The 24433-nt window shown below is 49.4% G+C and overlaps 1 protein-coding gene across 1 annotated transcript in view; it reads right to left on the reverse strand.

Annotated features, from left to right (window-relative positions):
- Positions 1 to 2547, reverse strand: part of PARD6B (par-6 family cell polarity regulator beta) — a 55294-nt gene extending 52747 nt beyond the window's left edge. Inside the window, exon 1 of the mRNA XM_078613634.1 lies at positions 2206 to 2547. Within this exon, the coding sequence (XP_078469760.1) occupies positions 2206 to 2265 (60 nt within the window). The 5' untranslated portion in view covers positions 2266 to 2547. The remainder of the gene's footprint in view (positions 1 to 2205) is intronic.
- Positions 2548 to 24433: the final 21886 nt, after the last annotated feature.

Below are 24433 nucleotides of genomic sequence, written 5' to 3' on the forward strand. Positions count from 1 at the left end.
CGAACTCCGAGGGGCACCCAGCCAAATTGGACGTCACGGTGTTGAGATGTTAAATCCCTTGCCCGGAATACAGGGGGTTGTGGGTTAGATCCTGACCCTGACGCCTGCTGTATATTTGGAGTTTGCGGTGTCTCTCTCTCTCATCATGACCACAGTGTCGAGATGTTAACTGCCTCGTCTGGTATGCAGGAGGTCGTGGGTTTGACCCCGACGTCTGCCGCATATTTGGAGTTTGCGGTGTATCTCTCCCCGTGGTCGCGTGGATTTTCCTCCAGGTCCTCCGATTTTTCCATTCACATTTAGAAACATCCATTTAAAACACTTGGGTGCTATAAATTTACACATAAGCCACTTCGTTCAGCTATCATTTGTGGCCAGGTCGCTTCTGAAAACAAACAGCGATACAGCTCAGTGGGCCTTACCTGGATAAAATTAAAGTTTAGTTTAGTAGATCAATCAACTCGCCCCATTGTTTCGAACTGCCATGCACGAAAGTCGAATCGAAAATGTATTTAAACTCACTTGCGGACCTTATTGGGCTATACGATTCTTAAAGCAACATGTGACCTTGATCGAACGCACGTTCGATCGGTAAAGTCACCGAAAGAACCCAAGAGTATGGATTCCTGCAGTCACGAAAGCTTCAAATTAAGATTTAAATAAACTGGTTGATGATGTTTGAAATGTCTACTTGAAAGTTTGGGCCATTGAGATAAGTGAAGCGGGCTTGGGGCAGGAACACACCGTGGCTAAACAACAAAGCGGAGATGTCACAAGCCAGGGTGGTGGTGGGAACGAAGGACCCGATAAGGTGCCAGCCAAAAGGTCAAAAGCTCGTGGAGATGGAGTTGTGAAATTAAGCAAATGCGCTCAAAAGGCAGCTTGCGAGCATTGCTTTCACGGCTCGTAAGTGAGATACGAGAGTGAAATCGTTTCGTTGACGAAGGCAATCACTCTGCACAGCCATCTATCTTGACAATACCCAAGTGTTTTTAAGAGCCCCTTCTCAAAACCACGGCCTTTGTAGACATGTTAGTAACATTAAAGATCTAATCAGTATTCACGATGTTCGCATCAATTATCAAACCGATTTATGGAGCCGGGGGGGGGGGTCAACATTTAAAAGCCACGGGTCTGCCTTCAATTACGCAATTACAAAACATTAAACATTCAAAACTATTCCACAAAACCATCTAATTCACACACACTCAGCAGACACGCGCACACTAATTAACCATTCTGAAGGCGGCACACTTTGCAGAAGGCCCCCCCCTGATTGTCAATCCACTACAAATTGGTCTCTCCCCATGCACCTCGTCGTTCACATGACCATACTTCACCACGCTGGTGCAGTATAAACACATTTAACCAAGACACGTTTTAAAGTTTGAGAGCACACGTTGGTTAAAGTTACGTACCAGTTAAGTGCTTTAAAAGAGAGAGAGAGGGAGGGAGGGGGGGCATTTAACAGCTATTAACAATGAAACCAGAGTAGTCGTGCAGTACAATCCATTGTTGTGTTGTACTTCTATGTGCCCACAGTCTGTGCTTCCCCGCCTACCAACCCAGCGTGGTGAAGTATGGCCAATTCAGGTGTACACGCACTGTACAAGAGCCCACTTGCTCATTCCACTGCTGGATGAGTGCTTTGCCCACACCGCAAAGCGTGTGGGCAAATCGAACACGTTAACGATTTGACATTGTGTGCGTTAGCAGCAGCAGCAACGACAGAAAATAAACGAATCTAACAGTGCAGAGTGAAACATCGATCATCATCCAATGACTCATGAACACCGCCCGGTGTGTTTTGACTGCGCAAGGAACACGGGGGGGTAGGGGCAGCGTCGATCTACTGCTGGATGAAGGCCTTCACTCCCTCATCACCCCCCTCATCACCTCACCCACGTGCCGTGTCAAAAGCCCGTTCGACCATACTTCACCGCGCTGGTGAACATGAACACTGAGCCGTGACGAACTGCTCGTAACACTTTTTGGTTCACCACCAAACGACCGGTGGTGACCAGCGTGGTGAAGTATGGTGAAAGCAACTTCTCGCTGGAGTCGTGAGAGACATCGTCCGAGAGAGTCGATTTGATCCGCGGATGTGCGAGCAAATGTTTATTTGCAAGCGTCCACGAATGTTACGTTCAAATGACCATACTTCACCCCCGCTGGTTCGGTGAACTCCACGGATAAAAATCGTACCTTGCTCTTGACTTCTATGAGGTTGACTTGCCGCGACGTGGCCCGCTGATGTTTTGCCATGAAGGCGTCTTTTAACCGTTGAAAAGTAATAAAAGATTTTCAACTTCTGGGTGCTTTTTTTTTCTCCTCAAATATCTATGTAAAAAAAAAACCCAACCCCCTCTAGAATTCTTACCGGTTTAAAACAACAACAACAACAACAGCAAACTAGGTTTCAAACAACAACAGAGAGCGAGAGAGCACGAAGACACCGAAGACTTTTAGTAAATGCTTAAAAGTGAACCCCATGGGGTGGCAGAGGGAAAGGGGGTGGCCCTGAAACGACGTCCGGACGCAAGACGCGAGCACTCGACCCACGCGCGCCGCTCCACTGAGGCTGAATCCAGATCAGACATCTTGCTAAGGGATAGACGGACGTGGCGGGCAGGGGAGGGGGGCGTGGACATTCCGATGACGTCATCAAACCCCCTCTACACCCCCACCTCCTATCCCCCCTACCCTCACCTTACCCGTGAAGCTCAAGCCGGTTTGTTTATTCCTTACCCAAGATGGCCGCCGCGATCCACGCGTCGCCGTCGCGAGCGTTGTAATCGAGGCGCGCGGTGAACTCTACCAGGGTCGTGACGTCACCGAACGGGGCGGGGGGGTGTTTTGTATTTGGTGGGTACGATAAGGAGACGCGAGGGGGGGGGACGGCGCGCGCCGATTGGACGAGCACGCGTCACGTGGTTACCAGTTCGCCCCTCCCCCCCCAACGCGGCTCGCCACCGGCTCTTATGCGTTGTGGAATAAACAAAGAGGTTTGGTCGGTGACGTCGTCGGAAAAATGTAATCGCCGGATGGAGAAATCCAAGATCCGGATTCCACTTGATTCGGTTCCACCTGCCAGGAATTCCAGGCGTTGCCAACGTAAATACAGAGACTCCTCTACTTACGAACACTCGACTTACGAACTTTCAGAGATACGAACAAACCTGTCCGTATGTCCAGTTGCCTGTTCGGACCGAGAGACGTAAGTTCAACCGCCGTGCAATTTATGGCGGTGGTGACATCTACATCTGCAGAACGTGAAGAACCGGTGGCATCTACATCTACAGAACGTGAAGAACCAGTGGCATCTACATCTACAGAACGTGAAGAACCAGTGGCATCTACATCTACAGAACGTGAAGAACCAGTGGCATCTACATCTGCAGAACATGAAGAACCAGTGGCATCTACATCTGCAGAACGTGAAGAACCAGTGGCATCTACATCTACAGAACGTGAAGAACCAGTGGCATCTACATCTACAGAACGTGAAGAACCAGTGGCATCTGCATCTGCAGAACATGAAGAACCAGTGGCATCTACATCTGCAGAACGTGAAGAACCAGTGGCATCTACATCTACAGAACGCAAAGAATCAGTGGCATCTACATCTACGGGAGATCATACAACGTTTAAAGTCATTTCCCGTGCTTTGTGTACATGCCGTACAACACGTTTGGAACCGACAGGAGTAAAGTCGGCCAAATCGACTTACGAACAGACCTCTGGAAACTAACTCGTTCGCAAGTGCAGGATTCCCTGTTCCAGTATTAATACGTAACGCGAAATACATAATTAGCGTCGTTCTGGAGAATATTAGTAACAAATTGTAATAGTCACAATTCGCCTCCTTTTTCATATCCTGTTCCTCCACCAAAAAAAAAAACTTTTTTTTTACATTTTACATCAGCCACGTGGCCCTTGTCGGAATACATAATCTGAGCAACATTGATAATTGGTTTTTTACCCTTTTATCTGGCAACAAAACTGACACATTTTTACAAGGAGTCATGTTTGCATAGACTACAATACCTGCAGTCATAATGCAAACAAAAAACACAACTCTGATAATGTGCACTGTCATTGAAGTTGATTGGTCCACATCCGAGACAGCTTTCCTTAGAGCCTAGTCTCACATGTCTCGGGTGTGGACCAATCAACTTCAATGACAGTGCACATTATCAGAGTTGTGTTTTTTGTTTGCATTATGACTGCAGGTATTGTGGTCAATGCAAACATGACTCCTTGTTAAAAGGTGTCAGTTTTGTTGCCAGATAGAAGGGTAAAAAACCAATTATCATATTTTTACTGGCAAATGAGGTTCCAACTGAGCAACATTGGTTCGAGTAACAGCCAACCCGTATTATTCCTATTCAACCCAACTAATTTGTATTGAAAGTTGCTTTAACATATCGCAGCGACGATCATAACACGAACTATTCAAACGCCCGCAACAACGGCATATCTTATTCCGCTCCACCAAAACTGCAATTAAATTCTTTATCACGAGGGGGCTGCAGAACGTTATATCGCTGCGGTGATAACTGGTGGAATGTGCGTATTTATTTAAAACAATGCAATAGCGATCATTGCAAATGACACTTTCCAGCAAATTACCATTGCAATCATTAATAATGAGTTACTTTTGAGTTAGTTTGTCGTGTGTCGTGGATAATTATATTTTTTTAACGACTGCGTGACCCTGCACCACCCAACAGACCAGATCAACTAGAGTTGCCAAGCTGACACATTCAATTAAAAAGCCTTTCTATTCACCCGGGCATAAGGATGATGAATAGGAAATACAATTTTGGACATTCTGACCGACGATTGGTCGAAATGAGTCTTTACATTTTTGTTGTTGGTGAAATTGAACAGCGGGTCAAACTGCAGCCAAAGCATGCGAGGCGTGATGGAGCAACGTGTCAAACCCTGACACCGTGGTTCCAACTGGGCGCGCCGGGAGATCGAACCGAACGAGTGACCCTCTTGCATCGCAAGTAACGTTCTTACTCGCCCCCTATTGGACATCTGTGGGGGGGAAAGAGTTTTGAAGTTCATCGGATTCCCCCTGCAGCGTGATAAATACGTATTCTGATGAAATGCCAGGGCGCTTCGAACACTCGGTGGGTTTATCATGGGACCTTTCTTGACAGTATCAAAGCGTGAAAAATAAGAATAGGTTTTACCCTTTCTGGCAATACTACAGGGGGTGTTCAGATATTAAAACACCAAATAGATGCCCTTTGCAATGAATCAAGTGTGCATTAGCCACACGTACTGGTGGTGAGCATGCAAACAAACATGCTCTGATAATATCATTATGTATGCATCGTCTTTGAAACTGAGTTGCCTACACCAGAGACAGCTTTCTTTCTAAAAGTCTCACTGCCAGTGTCAAAGCAGAGAACGACAATGAGCTACCCGTCGGAGGCCGTCGGACTGCGAGGGGGGGCTGCGTACAGAACGAGAGAGAGAGCGAGAGAGCGAGCGAGAGAGCGAGCGAGAGAGCGAGCGAGAGAGCGAGCGAGAGAGCGAGCTAGAGGGGGGGGGAGGTTTACATAAAGCCAGTAAAAAAAAACATTTACGAAATGATGAACGAAGCAAAGTGCCGAATGCACCGAGCATCTTCTTGTTTCCACTGATCGTCAAAAAACAGAACGACAAAATGCCAACAGTACAAAGACAATGCACGTATCGGAACATTTATAGCTCGGAGTGAGCAGCTTTATCATGGGACCTTTTTTTGCCAGCATCAAAGCCAATCAGTTTCAAAGACAATGCCTATATTATGACAGCACGTTCGTTTGCATGTTCACCACAAGTACGTGTGGTTAATGCAGACTCGGTTGCTTGCCGAATGTATCTCTTTGGTGTTTGAATATCTTAACACCTCCTGTTTTATTTTGCCATAAAGGGTAAAAACCTATTCTTATTTTCACACTTTGGGGGTTCATCTTCTCGGTTCTTTCGGTAAAGTCACGTAGAAGGGAAATAATAAAGTAATAAAAATAAAACAATAAAATTATTCTCACGACGTTTCGGCCACAACGCAAGCAGCCGTCCTCAGGTGAAGAACAGGTCTGTCATTCAGACGCTGTCTTTCCAACTTACCTGTTCTTCACCTGAGGACGGCTGCTTGCGTTGTGGCCGAAACGTCGTGAGAATTATTTTATTATGCTTTATTTTTATTATTTTATTATTTCCCTTCTACGTGACTTTACCGAAATAACCAACAAGATGAATCCCTGCAGTCACGAAAGCTTTAAATCGAAACTTTGGGGGTTTATTTGGCATCTGCGCTCTGGTGGTGATAGTGGTGTTGCAAGCAGCAGCAGCGGGAATTTAATTTGTGCCCAGATCAGCTACCGGTGGTTGTTGTTGTTGCTGCTGTTGTTGATGCGCTGAACTTTATTGGAGAGTGACCACCGTGCAGTTCTCATAACAGACCCCACAGTGTTACTGAGAACGAACTTTGCCCGAGCTTGGTAGAGCGTGGGGGGCGAAAAAAAAGGCATACTTACACCCACATTAAAGACCCACGTCTTCGAATCTCCTTCATTCATTCATTCTCTTCGCTCCTTCCTCCCTCCCTCCCTTCCCATTTGCTCAACCCGTTCCATTCTCTCTCTCTCGTTCCCCGCGTGAAATTAATTACACGCTCTGAGACACCCGTAACACTCTGGGTGCGTTAGGATTGCGAGTTGTTGTTGTTGTTGTCGTTGTTGTTGTCGTTGTTGCCGTTTGTGAAATTGTAACCTTTGCGATTTCGCACCGCTCTGAAATTAATTAAAGGGGTGGGGGGGGGGGGAGTCGTTGTCGCCAATCCGCTAGAATGCACAGATATTGGATTTATCGGTCGCGCCTCTGGCCAAGAGGTTCTTCACTCGGAGGGCCCGATGCCTTTGATTGATGTTGTTTACCCCCCCCCCCCCTGTTTTTAGCGTACATGAGTTTAAGCTGAATAGGAAGACGCGCTGCTCAGAGTTATCATTGACCCCCCCGCTGCCCCCCACCGGTAAAAGTCAGTGTGGGTGGCCGCGCGCGTGCCATGCACCTGAAGCAAATGTAAAAACTCAGCAAAAACAAAAAGAGGGCCTTTAAATGGTTGCCATGAGGATGAAAGTGGCCGACGGATTCGTCAAATGTCAGGCGGCTCTAATGCAAAATCCAGACGAGACGCACAATGAGCCATTGATCTCACTCGCCTGGTACGCAGGAGGGCGCGGGTTCGATCCCGGACCCTGGCGATACCGCTGTTGTATTTTGTGTTCGCATTATTATCACTCTCCCCCCCCCCCCACCCTGGTCTGCAGAGTGCGTTTTCGTCAAAGTGCACCTGGCCTGGCACAAGCGCCGTGGTGATGTCACCGTCACTTGGTGGCGAATAGCGGGTGTTGGTATTGGGGTGGAGCGGTGGTGTCGCGTTTAGCGCAGCGACCCGAGTAAAATTCCCGCTCACGGCCAACACCGGTGACGATGATCTGAACCGGTCCTAGGCCTCCCCTAGGTCGACTCAGCCTCAAATGAGTACCTGGTGCGGTGTGTAAAACATCGCCACTAGGGAGACAAAGGCGGTCGGACGTGGTGCTGGCCACCTCACCCACTCGTGTACCGGTGCCGGCCTTCATAGGTGCTCGCAAACAGCACTTGCCCCAACAGTCTGCTAAGGCTACACGGGGGATCTTTGTCTTCGTGAGTATGTGTGTGTGTAGCGGTTAGCGCGCTGCACCGCGCTACGAACCCAGCCAACCGAGTTCGATTCCCGCTGAGGGTGAACACCCAGTCACAATATTCTGAACCAGTCCTGGGCCTCCCCTTGCTGCTGCTGTTGCTGCTTCCAAGCAGAATTGTCGTCCAGTTGGATGATTTAGTAAAGTGGCGGATGGTTTAGGGCAGGGGTCGGCAACCAAAATAACAAGAAGAGCCATTTCTTTCCAATTCGGTACAAAATTCAGTATTTCAAGAGCCGCAATGCATCTGAGTACATACTGTACATACGTACATATCGTCAAGAAGCAGCCCGTAAAGAGCCGCATGCGGCTCCGGAGTCGTAGGTTGCCGACCCCTGGTTTAGGGTAAGGAGCGCGTTAAGCTCCCCAAATCCTAATGTGGGTGACGTCGTGGCCTTTCGCGATCGGGAGGGGTCGGTTAAGGACGTGGGAAATAATAGACACGCGGACGCAGAGAATCAAGGGGAAGAGGAGAGACCAACAAATATATTCCGTGACGTCTCGTTGGCTAAGAAACTAGCAAACGAACGCTTTTTTAATTTGATCAGGTAAGACCCCACTGAGCTATGTAGCTCTTTTTCAGAGGCGACCTGGCCACAATTTATAGCTCGACGAAGTGGCTTATCATCACGTGGACATTTATAGCAGCCAAATACTCTAAACGCACGTTGATTCTAAATGTGTTGAGGGAAAAAACCAGAGGATCCGGAGAAAAATCCACGTGACCGTGAGGAGAGAGACACACGCACGCTCCAAATATACAGCAGGCATCGCCAGGGTCATGTTCGAACCTACGACCTCCTGTGTACCAGGCGAGGGAGTTGACATCTCCTAGCCACCGTGGTGCCCCTATTTTATCGGTGTACAGGTAATAGTCTGCGCCGTAAATGCCTGTACACCACGTGACAATTTTATTTGTCTGGCTCCGTCCGGTGTTGGAGGGTGTTACGACACATATATTTTGACAAATCGTTTTACCCGTGGCCTAACTACCTCGCCTGGTATGCAGGAGGTCGTGGGTTCGCTCCTGACCCTGACAATGCCTGTATATTTGGAGTTTGTATTTTCTTCGCGTGGATTTTTCTCCGGGTCCTCCGGTGTTTCCCTCCAAATTTAGAATCGACAAGCGTTTAGAATTCAATACGTAGGCTTTCGCGACCAATATTATTCATAATAAACGTTTCTGGGTTAGATGGGGTTATTTATAAATGTGTCGTAACCCTCCACCACCCGACACGGCCAATCAGTAAAAAAAAAGTGTCACGTTGACAAAAGACAAATAGTTCATTACTTTGTGTGAATCCACAACATTTACAATTTGTTGTGGATTCACTCTTCAACACACCGGTGGGGTTACGACACATTCATAAATAACGCGATCTCACCCAAAAACCTTTATTATGAGACGTTTAGAGTATTTGGCTGCTATACATTTCTGCACGATATGCCACTTCGTTGAGCTCTCATTTGTGGCCACGTCGCTTCTGAAAAATAAGCTAATACGTAGTTCAGTAGGCTTCACCTGGTAAGATAAAAACAAGTATTTGTTTGGTTTTATTTGTATATTTTAAAGTGATTTCTTTACCTTTCCTACACTGTACTTTTCACTCCTGTCGTGTTTTTGTATAGTTTTGTAATTCATCTCCTTGGTTCTTTCGGTAAAGTCACGTAGAAGGTAAATAATAAAATAATAAAAATAAAACATAATAAAATAATATAATAATATAATAAAATCATTTCTTTTTATTTCTTTATTATTTCAATTCTACGTGACTTTACCGAAACCAAGAAGATGAATCCCTGCAGTCACGAAAGCTTCAAATCGAAAGTTTTGTTATTGTAACGTTTTGACCTGCCCCTACTGGACATCTGTGAAAAAAGAGCTTTATAGCTATTCGGATTCCTTCAGAAGAAACAAATATTCAGATTCTACGTATGCATATTTTTCAGTAACATCCCGTCGATATTTAATAGGGGGCGTGGGGTAAGGTTTCACGATCCTTATCTGTTGCATCACACAAACTGGGTTTCCACTTCGCTGGCCTCTCTGTTTATATGCTATGGAGAAGGACCATTGCATGAAACGTTGTCTGTTATATACCCTTTAAGGCAGTCTCGCTGATATGTTAAGCAAATACCGCGTAACCTGCTTTAACTCTCCGATGTGTACCGTGCGTTGTTTGACAATCCAGCAGAAACTCACAGTGCGCGTGGCGCGAAACGTCGGACAACGCGCCGAACCCGAAAACACATCAGAACGCTTCACTTGACGATCTCTACGCGATCCTCCAATCCCCCCCCGCACACCCCCCAAACTCAGGCCCCAAAATTAACGCCACACACAAAAACCCTGATTTATGGCTTTGATCGGCGCCCGCTGGCAAAGATTCACTGCCGGACGATGAGGATTGATAACTCTGGGCCGCGTTTCCAGCACCGTCCACCAGATCCCCCCCCCCCAGCCACCTCGGAGTATCCGTGCGCGTGATGGATCGCTCCGTCCACGAGCGGAGAAACCCCTTCATCTTTCAGGGCGAACGGCCTCGTCACCGTCAACAGATATAGGCTCGCTCGCCCTCCCCTGCACGCCCGCCCGCCCGCCCGTCCGTCCGATCGCCCACACCGCCCGCCCACCCACCCACCCGGCCCGCCCAGGGGTGATGAGAAGCGGGGACGGGTGGCCAGGTACGGGTAGCCGTTTGCGACCCTGGTGCGGCCGGGCACGGGTACGGGAAGGCCGTGAGTCACTGGTGAGTAACCGTTTGTCACTCATTTCGGGTAGGGTACGGGTAGGGGTAAGGAATCAAAACCCGTTTGCGACCTCTGCTGTGGCCCAGCTCTGCGTTGGCACGACTGACCCACGCCTAGCAACGGCTTGAGCGGGAGGTTGCAATGGGGTGAGCGTCGTACTACCCAAATCTCCCTTTGCCTCCCACCTCCTCGAGCACAAGTTCACATATCTCACTCTTATGGTGGCCCCACGCAACAACAGCCCGACTGCCACCGTGGAGTAAGTTGGGCGAGTGGGGGCGGAGTGATGGCACCGCAGTGGCTTGGTGAATGCCCCGTGATTCTGGCGATCCGGAGACGGGTGGACGTAAGGGAGAGATGGAGGAAGGGTGGACAGATGGATGGGCGAACTGATTTGACAGGCTGATAGGTGGACAAGCGAACCATATGGGCAGACAGAACGGACGGATAGATGGATAGAGACGCGGACATATGGACAGGATGTTCAACATGACAAATGGATGGAGAGTCATGTGACTAAACCCGCACATCGGCAAGCAGTCAGACAGATAGACAACCAGACAGGCTGGGAACCAAACAGATTCAAAGACAACAGTCTGGCAAGCAGACAGAAAGACAACCAGACAGGCAAACAAAGAGGAAGATGGACAGATGTATGAACAGACGGACAGAGATGATGGATCGAAGCCGGTGGTGGAAATTCCTCATTGCCATGGCGAGGGCAAGTATTAATATTCTTGGTTCTTTCGGTAAAGTCATGTAGAAGGGAAATAATAAAATAATATAAATATAAAACAACAAAAAATTATCACGACATTTCGACTGCAACACAAGCAATCGTCATCAGGTGTGAAATCCACTACAAGAAATTTTGAAAAAAGTCGTGAGAATTTTTATTGTTTTATATTTATATTATTTTATTATTTCCCTTCTGCGTGACTTTACCGAAATAACCAAGAATATGAATCCCTGCAGTCACGAAAGCTTTAAATAAAACATTTAGGGCAAGTATTGTTTATATTCCACGGTGGTATTCGCTTTATGATGGGGTTTTTTCCCGGAAGATTTGCTGGTTTATCCAGGATGTTTCTGTTGCGCGTCGTCGCTTTAAGATGTTCTCTGTTCATATTTTGTTTGTTGCAGTTGCACCCGACTCAAGAGCCGCATGGCTCACAGGGCTACACCTAATACATGAAACTTGACAATGGGCCAAGTCAAATCGCCGACCTGGTGTTTAACTCGCAACCCTTCTGGTTACTAGTCGAGCGTTCCACCGCCTGAGTAAATTTGCTCATAAAATAATTTTTAAACACTTAAGACATTCAATTTCGATTTAAAGCTTTCGTGACTGCAGGGATTCATCTTCTTGGTTCTTTCGGTAAAGTCACGTAGAATGGAAATAATAAAATAATACAAATTAAACATAATTCTTTTACAATGTTTATTTTTATTATTTTATTATTTCCATAAAAATAAAACATAATTATTTTGTTATGTTTTATTTTTATTATTTTATTCTTTCCATTCTACGTGACTTTACCGAAAGAACCAAGGAGACTTAAGACATTCGTCAATAACACCATTGCGTGGCCGTAACATAAAACATTTTCCAGTATTATAGGCGACGTTTCGGACAATGACCCTTCTTCACGGCACAATTTCTCATAAAAGCTGGCGCTCATTTAACGGAGCACAAAGAGGTAACGCTAACGATGGTGACGATTGTTCTGCACCCATCAGACACACAGCTCACTCTCATTTTGGCCTTAATTAGGGGGCGCCGTTGACTGAATGAATGGTTGAATTTGGATAATTGCTCATTTGATGTTGATCTTCTATTTCGCCGGCGCTGTGAGAATGATTGACAGCCCGCAAATAGACGCCAGGGCAGGGAAAGTAACGGGCCAATGAATTCGTCCGAATGAAACGCGGCGACGTGTGGGTGGATGGGTGGATGCTTGCGAACAATTAAAGAGTCAATAGCCTTCACGGGGCAAAACAAATCCCATCTATTGGTTTTCGCAGCGCAAAATAGACGCACCGTATTCTCCACAATATAGGGACGCTGATTTAAGCCCGGAAATTGTCTGCAACGCCGTTCCGAGATTTATTTTGGCCAAGTTTCCACCATGCCGCCTTAAACCGGTAATAGCAATACAGGGAGTATAGGGTAATACAGGGTTGTTATGGATAGACGGTACCTTGTGCACCTAGTGGTAGTGCCTTACGCCGATGATCTATGCTCCGAGCCAGCCGATGAGCAGCGTTTCGGAAATAAACAAAAACACATTTAGTGAGGAATACGTAGAAAATAAACGCAATTGGCGTGGTACTGGCCAAACATCCTAATGCTGAAAAATTACCCTAAGAATGACTCAACTGCGATTGCACGCAGCAGCAGCAGCACAATCAGCATCGCCCTTCCTACTGCCAAACACTTGGCAGGACTCTCCAGAACAAGAGTCGTGAGACTTTCCTGGGTAAACGAGCCGAGTAATGATTATAAATACCAATAAGCCGTCGCCCAAACATGCGCCCGGTGTTGCTGTAGCAAAAAAACAATAATGTTGTCTCACAAAGACTAAAATCCCCCGTGTAGCCTTAACAGATTGTTAGGGCAAGTGATGTTAGCGAGTAGCGCCTGTGATGGCTAGCGCCACACCCGGCCGCCTTTGTCTCCCGAGTGGTTATGTTGTTTATCCGTCGCATCGGGTGATAATTTTTGAGGCTGGGTCGACCCTGGATGTTTTTCGTTCATGTTTTTGTTTTTTGTTTGTTGCGGTTGCACCCGATTCAAGAGCCGAATGGCTCACAGGGCTATACCTAATACATGAACTTGAACTTGGGGAAGACTCAGAACCGGTTAAGATAATCGTCACTGAAGTCGGCTGCGATGCGGTTTATCTTAGCGTGTGCAGCATGCTAACCGCGGCACCACCGCTCCCCACTTGTGCCTCTCCGTCCATACGGCGATACCGTAAACAACCGGTGCTCGCCACCAAGTGGCGGACGTAACATTAGCGTAAGACTCAAAAAAACACCAAAGGAACATTAAATTCTCCCAAACACAGCTGTCAGCAGTGGCATAGCATGCATGCCAACAAGGACATTCAATTTATTTTGATAACGTTGAAGCGCTATGCAGAACGAATTATTACTGGCCAAGATTAGTTAGAGAAGCAATTGAAATTGAGAAGAAATCAAATAATACTGGTAGGAACCACCTGGTTTCACCAGCCCACAGGGGATTATTGTGTCTGTCCGTCCGTCGTGCATCCAAAAATGGGAGGGGTCGGGCTGGGTGGAGAGGGGAGGGTGGGGAAGGGCTGGGTGGGGAGGGTGGGGAGGGGCTGGGTGGGGGGTGGGAGGGGAGGGGCTGGGTGGGGAGGGACTGGTCACCCCGTGGTGCCCTTATAAAACTCAACGTTTAACCTACTCACGCCGGCTTGTGCCCGCCCTCACAGTCGGCCATATTTGCGGAATACACCACGCCGCCGTTGACCCTGGCCATTGACCGAGCAACCCAACGTTCCTACCAGCTCCCTCCGCAGGAATGTGTTTTTAACCGCTGTGATAGCTATAGACTCAGCGCAGCCTGGAAACGTCTTATAAAGTAATACACAACACATGTTGCAATTCCTTACAGGTGAGTCACATGCTCAGTGGCTGATTACTGATCTATTACATAATTACATACACTCCCACCCCCACCTCCGCCTCTGATCTCGAATCCTGATGGGGTTCAATAATGATGATGTCCTGCTGCACTGCTTAAGACTGGAAGCAGGTGGATGGCTTCACTCGTCTGGCAAATCGCCCGAAGATGCCGCATGCAATTTCTAGCGAAACGGCGTACTACTCAAATTGTAGTGAAATATTTGTATTTTGTCAACGTGACACATTTTTTTTTCACTGATTGGCCGTGTCGGGTGGTGGAGGGTTGCGACACATTTATAAATAACGCGATCTAACCCCAAACACTTTTATTATGAATTACAACCAGCTTCATCAGGCGACAGCCAGATTTGTGGAGAAGTCCACCTGTTTCGATTTAAAGCTTTCGTGACTGCAGGGATTCATCTTCTTGGTTCTTTCGGTAAAGTCACGTAGAATGCAAATAATAAAATAATAAAAAGAAAGCATAATAAAATAATATAATATTTAAAAATGTAATAATATAAAAATAATTTATTATGTTTTATTTTTTTATTTTCCCTTCTACGTGACTTTACCGAAAGAACCAAGAAGATCCACCTGTTTCGTTCCTTAAATCGAGGCGTGGATGTCACATGCCGGATTATAAGACGCACTGCAAAACTTTGGATTTAAATTACGGGGGGGGGGGGGGGGGGGGGGGACGCGTGCCTTGTGATCTGGAGAATGCGGTAGTGGTCCATCGATCATAAATGTCGAGAAGATAATCACGTAGCGCCAGGAAGAGAACATTGATGTCCGTGTTGATTTTCCACCGATTTTAAATGTATTCATGGTTTTTTATAAATGTATTTTAAAACAAACACGCATTTCTTTATTTAATTAGCAGTCTGCTTTGGGGAGTTCGCGAGAGTGGCGCACGATTTAACGAGCCGACGGGGCCAATCGACGGAGGCAACGCTGTTGCATCACAATAATAAAGACGTCGCCACGATGCACATCACATCACACGAACACGCACAAAAAAACAGATATCCCAGCGAGGAATACAGTTTGAATTTAAAAGTTGTTCACAACGCGAACCCAAAAGTCCTCTGCTGTGCGCGTGTGTCTGTGCGCGTGTGTCCACCCCCTCGTGTGCCGTGCCGCGCTTCACAGCTGCTACTCGCTCTCAGCACTTGCCCCTCCCGCCGTCCCACACTCCCCTGTCATCCCCCCTCTCCCGTCTCACCCCCCCCCGCCCCCCCCGTCACCCCCCCCCCCTTCCGGTGTCATCCCTCCCCCATTCTGTCACCCCCCCCCCTGTCTCACCACCTACCCCATCTCACCCCCCCGTCTCCCCCCCCCGTCACCCCCCCCCCCCGTTTCACCCCCACCTTCCGGTGTCCCTTCTTCCCCAATTCTGCCACCCCCCCCGTCTCACCCCCCCCCCCCCGTCTCACCCCCCCCGTCACCCCCCCCCGTCACCCCCCCCCCGTCACCCCCCCCCGTCACCGCCCCCCTTCCGGTGTCATCCTTCCCCCCATTCGGTCACCCCCCCCCTGTCTCACCACCTACCCATCTCACCCCCCCCCGTCTCACCGCCCCCCTCCCCCGTCTCACCGCCCCCCCCCCCCCGTCTCACCGCCCCCCTCCTCTTCTCCCCTATCGATCTCGTCACAACGTCAAGGCGTAGAGAAGCTGCCCTGCACCACCCCCCCCCCCCAGTCTCACGTCTCCACATCAACGCAGCCGCAGCAGCCGCAGCAGCAGCCTCCTCTCGATTCTTCCCGGGCGGTGACTGCGGCAGCGGCGGCGGCTTCCTCGCCGGCGCTGGGACCTCGGTGGCGGCGGGCGGGGGGAGGAGGCAGGCGGAGCGGGCAGCGTGGCAGACAAATCGATTCGAGTTCACGGTGGTGGCCGCTACGGTCGCTGCGTTGGCTGCCCTGGCGCGGGTCAACGGCCGCCAGACAGCACGACGACGACCACGACGACGACGACGACCAACTCGCACGTGCCGTCAGTGACTGCCGCACGTGACCTTTCGCAGGAGGTTGCGGCAGTTTGTAATGGGCGACGTTTCAGGCGATGGGCCCCTTTGTCACGTGCCGTGACGAAAAGATATATATGTCACGGGTGAAGTTTCAAGCGTTCACCCGTTTTTCATGTGCTTTGAAAAACGAAAAGATATGTGATAGGCGACGTTTCAGGCAATGACCCCCTTTTCACGTGCTATGAAAAACAGATATGTAATCGTGGACGTTTCGGAGAATTGCCCTTCAACAGATTCCCATAATAACACCGTGGCCTTAAGAGAAGAACAAATATATATAATCGGCGACGTTTCAGGCAATAGCCCTTCTTCATGTGTTATGAAGAAAGTCAATTGCTATTCATGCTTTATGAAGGAGGGTCATTGTTTCAAAACGTCACCGATTATATCGATGTTTATATGAATATATATTTTAAGGCCACGGTGTTTTAATGCGAAAGTGTTGAGTTTATTTTGAGCACAACGTACGGAGAAGAAGTGGGGGCTGTCTCGCTTGTTCCTGCCACTGCGGGGGACCAGGCCTCGCCAAAGGCGAACGTCGATTTAAAGCTTTCATGACTGCCGGGATTCATCTTCTTGGTTCTTTCGGTAAAGTCACGTAGAATGGAAATAATAAAATAATAAAAATAAAACATAATAAAATAATACAATTTCGATTTAAAGCTTTCGTGACTGCAGGGATTCATCTTCTTGGTTCTTTCGGTAAAGTCACGTAGAATGGAAATAATAAAATAATAATAAAAATGTCGTCTCGACAGACCTGCTCTCCACCCGAGGACGGCTGCTTGCGTTGTGGCCGAAACGTCGTGAGAATTATTTTATTATGTTTTATTTTTATTATTTTATTATTTCCATTCTACGTGACTTTACCGAAAGAACCAAGAAGATAAAAAAAGAGGTTAACGTGTTTCTCTTTGTCGCTGGACACTTCCATACGGGCAGAAATCCGGTAACCAATCCGGTACGAATGGGGTTACCGGTAACTTGAAAAAAGAGAAACGATTTAAACCAAAATACATGTCGACGTACAGGTGGCTATCCACGTGGCTGGCTGTAATCCAGGGTTGGTGGATGACGCACAGATGTTGTCAAGCTCTCTTCACCGTTAGCGTCACGTAGGAGTCGTAAGTCTGGCTCGCCTGGAGAAGGCGGTAGAGCGTTGCCATATACACGCCGGGCTCGTCAGGAGAAGGCGAAACGGCAAAATGTGAACTCAAAACTGCGTGCGGAATTGAGTGTTGCCCCCTCGCACTGCGTCGGGGTTTTCTCCGAACGCTCCGGTTTCCTCCCACGTGTACAAAGGCACTCAGTGATCGGCTGAAAATGTCTTGATATGTAGAGGACCGCAGAGCTTGGGCAATCGTTGGTAGCGCCGGCTCCTGCTCACCGCGTGGCTGCTGCTGCTGCTGATGATGCTGCTGCTGATTGTTGCTGCTGCTGCTGCTACTGATGCTACTGCTGCTGCTACTGCTGCTGCTGCTGATGCTGCTGCTGATGCTGCTGCTGCTGCCTTCCCGCTCGTCTGCGGTTCCTCCTCCTGGCGCCTCTGAGTCGTCCTCTCTCTCTGAGTCGTCCTCTCTCTCTGAGTCGTCCGCTCTCTCTCTCTCTAAGTCGTCCTCTCTCTCTGAGTCGCCCTCTCTCTCTGAGTCGTCCTCTCTCTCTCTGCGTCGTCCTCTTTCTCTCTGAGTCGTCCTCTCTATCTCAGAGTCGTCCTCTATCTCTCTGAGTCGTCCTCTCTCTCTCTGAGTCGTCCTCTCTCTCTGAGTCGTCCTCTCTCTCTGAGTCATCCTCTCTCTCTCTCTGAGTCGTCCTCTCTCTGAGTCGCCCTCTCTCTCTGAGTCGTCCTCTCTCTCTCTGAGTCGTCCTCTCTCTCTCTCTCTGAGTCGTCCTCTCTCTGAGTCATCCTCTCTCTCTGAGTCGTCCTCTCTCTCTCTGAGTCGTCCTCTCTCTCTGAGTCGTCCTCTCTCTGAGTCGTCCTCTCTCTCTCTGAATCACCCTCTCTCTGAGTCGTCCTCTCTCTCTGAGTCGTCCTATCTCTCTGAGTCGCCCTCTCTCTCTGAGTCGCCCTCTCTCTCTGAGTGGTCCTCTCTCTCTGAGTCGTCCTCTATCTCTAAGTCGTCCTCTCTCCCTGAGTCGCCCTTTCTCTCTGAGCGGTCCTCTCTCTCTCTCTCTGAGTCGCCCTTTCTCTCTTAGTCGCCCTCTCCCTCTGAGTGGTCCTCTCTCTCTGAGTCGTCCTCTCTCTCTCTCTGAATCGCCCTATCTCTCTGAGTGGTCCTCTCTCTCTCTCTGAGTCGTCCTCTCTCTCTCTGAGTCGTCCTCTCTCTCTCTGAGTCGCCCTCTCTCTCTGAGTCGCCCTCTCTCTCTGAGTCGTCCTCTCTCTGAGTCGTCCTCTCTCTCTCTGAGTCGTCCTCTCTCTCTGAGTCGCCCTCTCTCTCTGAGTCGTCCTCTCTCTCTCTGAGTCGTCCTCTCTCTCTGAGTCGCCCTCTCTCTTTGAGTCGTCCTCTCTCTCTCTGAGTCGCCCTCTCTCTCCGAGTCGTCCTCTCTCTGAGTCGCCCTCTCTCTCTCTGAGTCGCCCTCTCTCTCCGAGTCGTCCTCTCTCTGAGTCGCGCTCTCTCTCTGAGTCGTCCTCTCTCTGAGTCGTCCTCTCTCTCTCTGAGTCGCCCTCTCTCTCCGAGTCGTCCTCTCTCTGAGTCGTCCTCTCTCTCTCTGAGTCGCCCTCTCTCTCCGAGTCGTCCTCTCTCTGAGTCGTCCTCTCTCTCTCTGAGTCGCCCTCTCTCTCTCTGAGTCGCCCTCTCTCTCCGAGTCGTCCTCTCTCTGAGTCGTCCTCTCTCTCTCTGAGTCGCCCTCTCTCTCTCTGAGTCGCCCTCTCTCTCTGAGTCGTCCTCTCTCTCTCTCTGAATCGCCCTATCTCTCTGAGTGGTCCTCTCTCTCTCTCTGAGTCGTCCTCTCTCTCTCTGAGTCGTCCTCTCTCTCTCTGAGTCGCCCTCTCTCTCTCTGAGTCGTCCTCTCTCTCTCTGAGTCGCGCTCTCTCTCTGAGTCGTCCCCTCTCTCTCCGAGTCGTCCTCTCTCTGAGTCGTCCTCTCTCTCTCTGAGTCGTCCTCTCTCCGAGTCGTCCTCTCTCGCTCGGAGAGGGGGCGACTGACTACTTTGCGGCGTATGAGAAATTTAAAATTAATATTATTACGATACACATACCAAGAGCACGGATAGCATTATGGTGCAGCGTAATCCGTTGAGCCGTGACACATGCATTATGCATGACACGGAGCGGAGGGCAGAGAACACAGCTTCCATGCCTCCGAGTAATGAAAACATTGTGTGCGTAATTACTGCACCCGCCGGTATATTATATTGCGCGAAAGCTTCCTTTCGTCATATCACGGGCAGTCAGCTCTCAATTATCCGAGGAAATAGGAAGTGGGGCATGGCCCGGATAAAAAACTATAATAAAAAAAGTTGATTGGCCTAACACGGATTTATCAACGCTGCGTCTGGTGACCCCCCCCACCCCCCCATGCTGGCTATCTGTGAACAAGTGCTTCATTGCTCATCGGATTTATCCTGCAGTCGAAATCAAGATTCTGATTCCCGGTGCTGCTGATAGCGCTGTTGCTTGCAGCTCTCCGCGTGTGTGTGTGTGAGCTGCTCGGCACGATGTCCGACGTTTCGCTCCGCATGCCTGGTAACTTCTGCGGGAGACTGCATTGTTCCGCATTGTTCTGGAGCCGTGCGTTCTCATTGGTCGTTGTGTGTGAGCGTCGGAATTTCGAAGTATGTCGATATCTTTCAACGGTTTTATCTTCAATTGATATTCTTGTTGTCTCTGTTTCTTCCCTCCACGTGGGCTCGCATATGTACGGACGCGTAGCACAGTGAACAAACCAAAACCCTCTACAATGACACCGCGGGTTTAAGAGAATAAACTATATAATAGCCGACGTTTCGGGCAATGGCCCCGATTGATAATCGGAACACAATGGCGAGCTGTGTAGATGATGAAGCATTCCAGTGTGTGTTTCTCTGTTAATAAGCAAACAAACAAAAACTCAACATCATCGTCAAGAATACTTGTGGCCTTAAAAAGTAACAGAGTTGTAATAGCAAACGTTTTGGGCAAGTGGCCTTTATCGTGGCACGTAAATAGAGAGGCCGGAATGGATGATGAGAGCTGGAGACTGCCCTTAACCCCGTATCCACTCTCTACCCCTCTGCCCTGTCCGTCTAGGTGCTATGAAGAAGGGGTCATTGCCTGAAACGTCTCCTATGTATGTAAAAAATTGGGTATATTTTGGAAGAACTACCTGTGCACCAAATTATCTTCCTGCGCCAAACAATTCCAAGGGGGGGGGGGGGGAGGACACGTGGCACACTGCCGATGATACAACGGGGACAATGCTGTCGTGGGAGAGCGTCTAATTGTCGACATTTCGTCGGGACGTCTGCGTAAATTGCAGGATGACAGCAGTGATGGTGATGATGGTGATCAGGGGCATTCGAGTACACATGGTGGGGTGAATCACACATGCGTAAAGACAAAGGTCTCCCGTGTAGCCCGCAACAAACTCACCAGGGGACAAGTGCTGTTCGCGAATAGCAAACCAGCGCACGAAGGGCGGGGCACGCGCCAACACCACACCCGTGCCGGATGATCCTAGAAGCAAAAGTAGCTGCACGTGTAGTAGCTGCACGTGCAGTAGCTGCACGTGCAGTAGCTGCACGTGTGGTAGCTGCACATGTAGTAGCTGCACGTGTAGTAGCTGCACGTGTGGTAGCTGCACGTGTAGTAGCTGCACGTGTAGTAGCTGCACGTGTAGTAGCTGCACGTGTAGTAGCTGCACGTGTGGTAGCTGCACGTGTAGTAGCTGCACGTGTAGTAGCTGCACGTGTAGTAGCTGCACGTGTGGTAGCTGCACGTGTAGTAGCTGCACGTGTAGTAGCTGCACGTGTGGTAGCTGCACGTGTGGTAGCTACACGTGTAGTAGCTGCACGTGTAGTAGCTGCACGTGTAGTAGCTGCACGTGCAGTAGCTGCACGTGTGGTAGCTGCACGTGTGGTAGCTGCACGTGTGGTAGCTACACGTGTAGTAGCTGCACGTGTAGTAGCTGCACGTGTAGTAGCTGCACGTGTAGTAGCTGCACGTGTGGTAGCTGCACGTGTGGTAGCTACACGTGTAGTAGCTGCACGTGTAGTAGCTGCACGTGTGGTAGCTGCACGTGTAGTAGCTGCACGTGTAGTAGCTGCACGTGTAGTAGCTGCACGTGTAGTAGCTGCACGTGCAGTAGCTGCACGTGTGGTAGCTGCACGTGTGGTAGCTGCACGTGTGGTAGCTGCACGTGTAGTAGCTACAGGTGTAGTAGCTGCACGTGTAGTAGCTGCACGTGTGGTAGCTGCACGTGTGGTAGCTGCATGTGTAGTAGCTACACGTGTAGTAGCTGCACGTGTGGTAGCTGCACGTGTAGTAGCTACTGCATGTGTAGTAGCTGCACGTGTAGTAGCTGCACGTGTAGTAGCTACTGCATGTGTAGTAGCTGCACGTGTAGTAGCTGCACGTGTAGTAGCTACACGTGTGGTAGCTGCACGTGTAGTAGCTACTGCATGTGTAGTAGCTGCACGTGTAGTAGCTACACGTGTGGTAGCTGCACGTGTAGTAGCTACACGTGTAGTAGCTACAGGTGTAGTAGCTGCACGTGTAGTAGCTACTGCATGTGTAGTAGCTACACGTGTAGTAGCTGCACGTGTGGTAGCTGCACGTGTAGTAGCTACACGTGCAGTAGCTGCACGTGTAGTAGCTACTGCATGTGTAGTAGCTGCACGTGTAGTAGCTGCACGTGTAGTAGCTACACGTGTGGTAGCTGCACGTGTAGTAGCTACAGGTGTAGTAGCTGCACGTGTAGTAGCTACTGCATGTGTAGTAGCTGCACGTGTAGTAGCTACACGTGTAGTAGCTGCACGTGTAGTAGCTGAACGTGTAGTAGCTGCACGTGTAGTAGCTACACGTGTAGTAGCTGCACGTGTAGTAGCTGCACGTGTAGTAGCTGCACGTGTAGTAGCTGCACGTGTGGTAGCTGCACGTGTGGTAGCTGCACGTGTAGTAGCTGCACGTGTAGTAGCTGCACGTGTAGTAGCTACACGTGTAGTAGCTGCACGTGTAGTAGCTGCACGTGTAGTAGCTGCACGTGTAGTAGCTACGGGCCCCGCACTTTCAAGGGCCCCGCGCTAAATGCTTTCAAGCTATCAATTCCGGTTCAGTGATTTTGCACTTGCTCTATTACTATAGTACTATAGCGCCTTCGACTTTTATGAACGACTGGGTGTTTAAGGTTAGCGATTTGTCCTATTATCTGGCTGTGTAACAAATACAAAAAGTACAATTACTTTACTATACAAGTTTAAAATGTATGTGTTTTAATATTTATAATTTTTTTAGAGCCCCTTAATAACGTATGCTACAGGCCCCGCACTAGCTTAATCCGGCACTGCCCCCCACAGTGACAATGTTTAGACATCGTCACCAGGCACAGCGCTCATTTGATTTTGAGTCGACCACCACCACCGCCTCCACCACCTCCACCACCACCGCCTCCACCACCTCCACCACCTCCACCACCACCTGCGCTACGAACCTGCCGACCCGAGTTTGGTTCCCGCTCACGGACATCACCGGTGACGATTATCTGAACCTCCCCTAAGTCGGCTCAGCCTCAAATAAGTACCTGGGTGCGACGTATCGTAGACAAAGGGCGCGGGTACTGGCAACCCACCCCCTCGTGTACCGTGCCGGTCTTCATAGGCGCTCGCTAAACAGCACTTGCCCCGACAGCCTGCTGAGGCTATGGGGGGGTTGGGATCTTTGTCTTTGTTACGCGTGTACGTGCCACGCCGAATTGGCGGCGCTGTCACGCGGCTGACATTCGTTTCACTTAAGACTCAGCCCTCTCTCCCGCCGCACAGATTGATTGCCTGGGTAATTTGCTGCACGCGTTTCCATGCCTCCGCGCGCTTCCTCCCGCAAATCCCGAATCCCCGTGAGAGGGTGAATGAATATCTGATGTCCTCCCTGCTTTAGTCGGGGGGGCGGGGGGGGGGGTCCTGTCCCGCCCTCCCCCCGCCCCCCACACCAACAAATAAAATAAAGAATGCTGACCGATACATAATAATAATACTGTTATTGTATTCGCGTGCAGCGATTTGTTTTGACCCGAAACACTCAACGATGATCTTCAAACAACAGGACGCAAACCGTAGTTTGCATTATGCAACAACAACAACAACAACTTAAACGATCAGCACTTCTTCTTCTTGGTTCATTCGGTAAAGTCACGTAGAAGGGAAGTAATAAAATAATAAAAATAAAACATAATGAAACAATCCTCACCGAAAGAACCAAGAAGATGAATCCCTGCAGTCACGAAAGCTTTAAATCGAAATTCGATCAGCACTTCCTGTAGAACTGCCTTGCAGTCCCTATCGCTTGAAGTCCCCATCTCAACAAATGTGAGTACGCACTCTGCTAAATGTGAGTACGCACTCTGCTGGTAGGGTGTGTAAAGACAAAGGCGGCCGGGCGTGGTGCTGTGTGTGTGTGTAGTCACGCGGGGAGCGGTGGTGTAGCGGTTAGCGCTCTGTGCTACGAACCTGGCGACACCCGGGTTCGATTCCCGCTCACGGCCAACACCGGTGACGATTATCTGAACCGGTCCTGGGCCTCCCCAATGTCGTCTCAGCCTCCAATGAGTACCTGGTGCGGTGTGCAAAAAACATCGCCACTGGGGAGACAAAGGCGGCCGGGCGTGGTGCTGGCCACCCACCACCTCGCGTGCCATTCCGGCCTTCACAGGTTGCTGTTCGCTAACAGAACTTGCCCCGACGGTCTGTTACAGGCTACACGGCGAGTGGGTGACGGCGGGAGGAGGAAACTTTCTTCAATCTGGATCTGAAGTTTTCGTGACTGCAGGGATCCATACCCATTGGTTCTTTCGGTAAAGTCACGTGGGTATAAAAATACAATAGTATGAAATATGAGAGTATGAATCTTTATATTTGTGTATTTGTCCTCTTTGCACAGAAGTCGCTCTGCCTTTCTGCAAGCCTCGCCGGCACAGGGGGAGGGGGGAGGAGGATGGGGGGGGCAGGGATAATGAGGCGAGGCTGGGTGTGGGAGGGGGAGCCTGGCTGAACCTTGTTTGTTTGTGTACCACCCTGGGCTTCGTCAGCCCACGCCCAATGTAGGAACTGGCACAGTTACTCT

This window comes from Lampetra planeri, chromosome 42 (assembly GCF_965212315.1).
Source record: "Lampetra planeri chromosome 42, kcLamPlan1.2.h2, whole genome shotgun sequence".
NCBI lineage: Eukaryota > Metazoa > Chordata > Hyperoartia > Petromyzontiformes > Petromyzontidae > Lampetra > Lampetra planeri.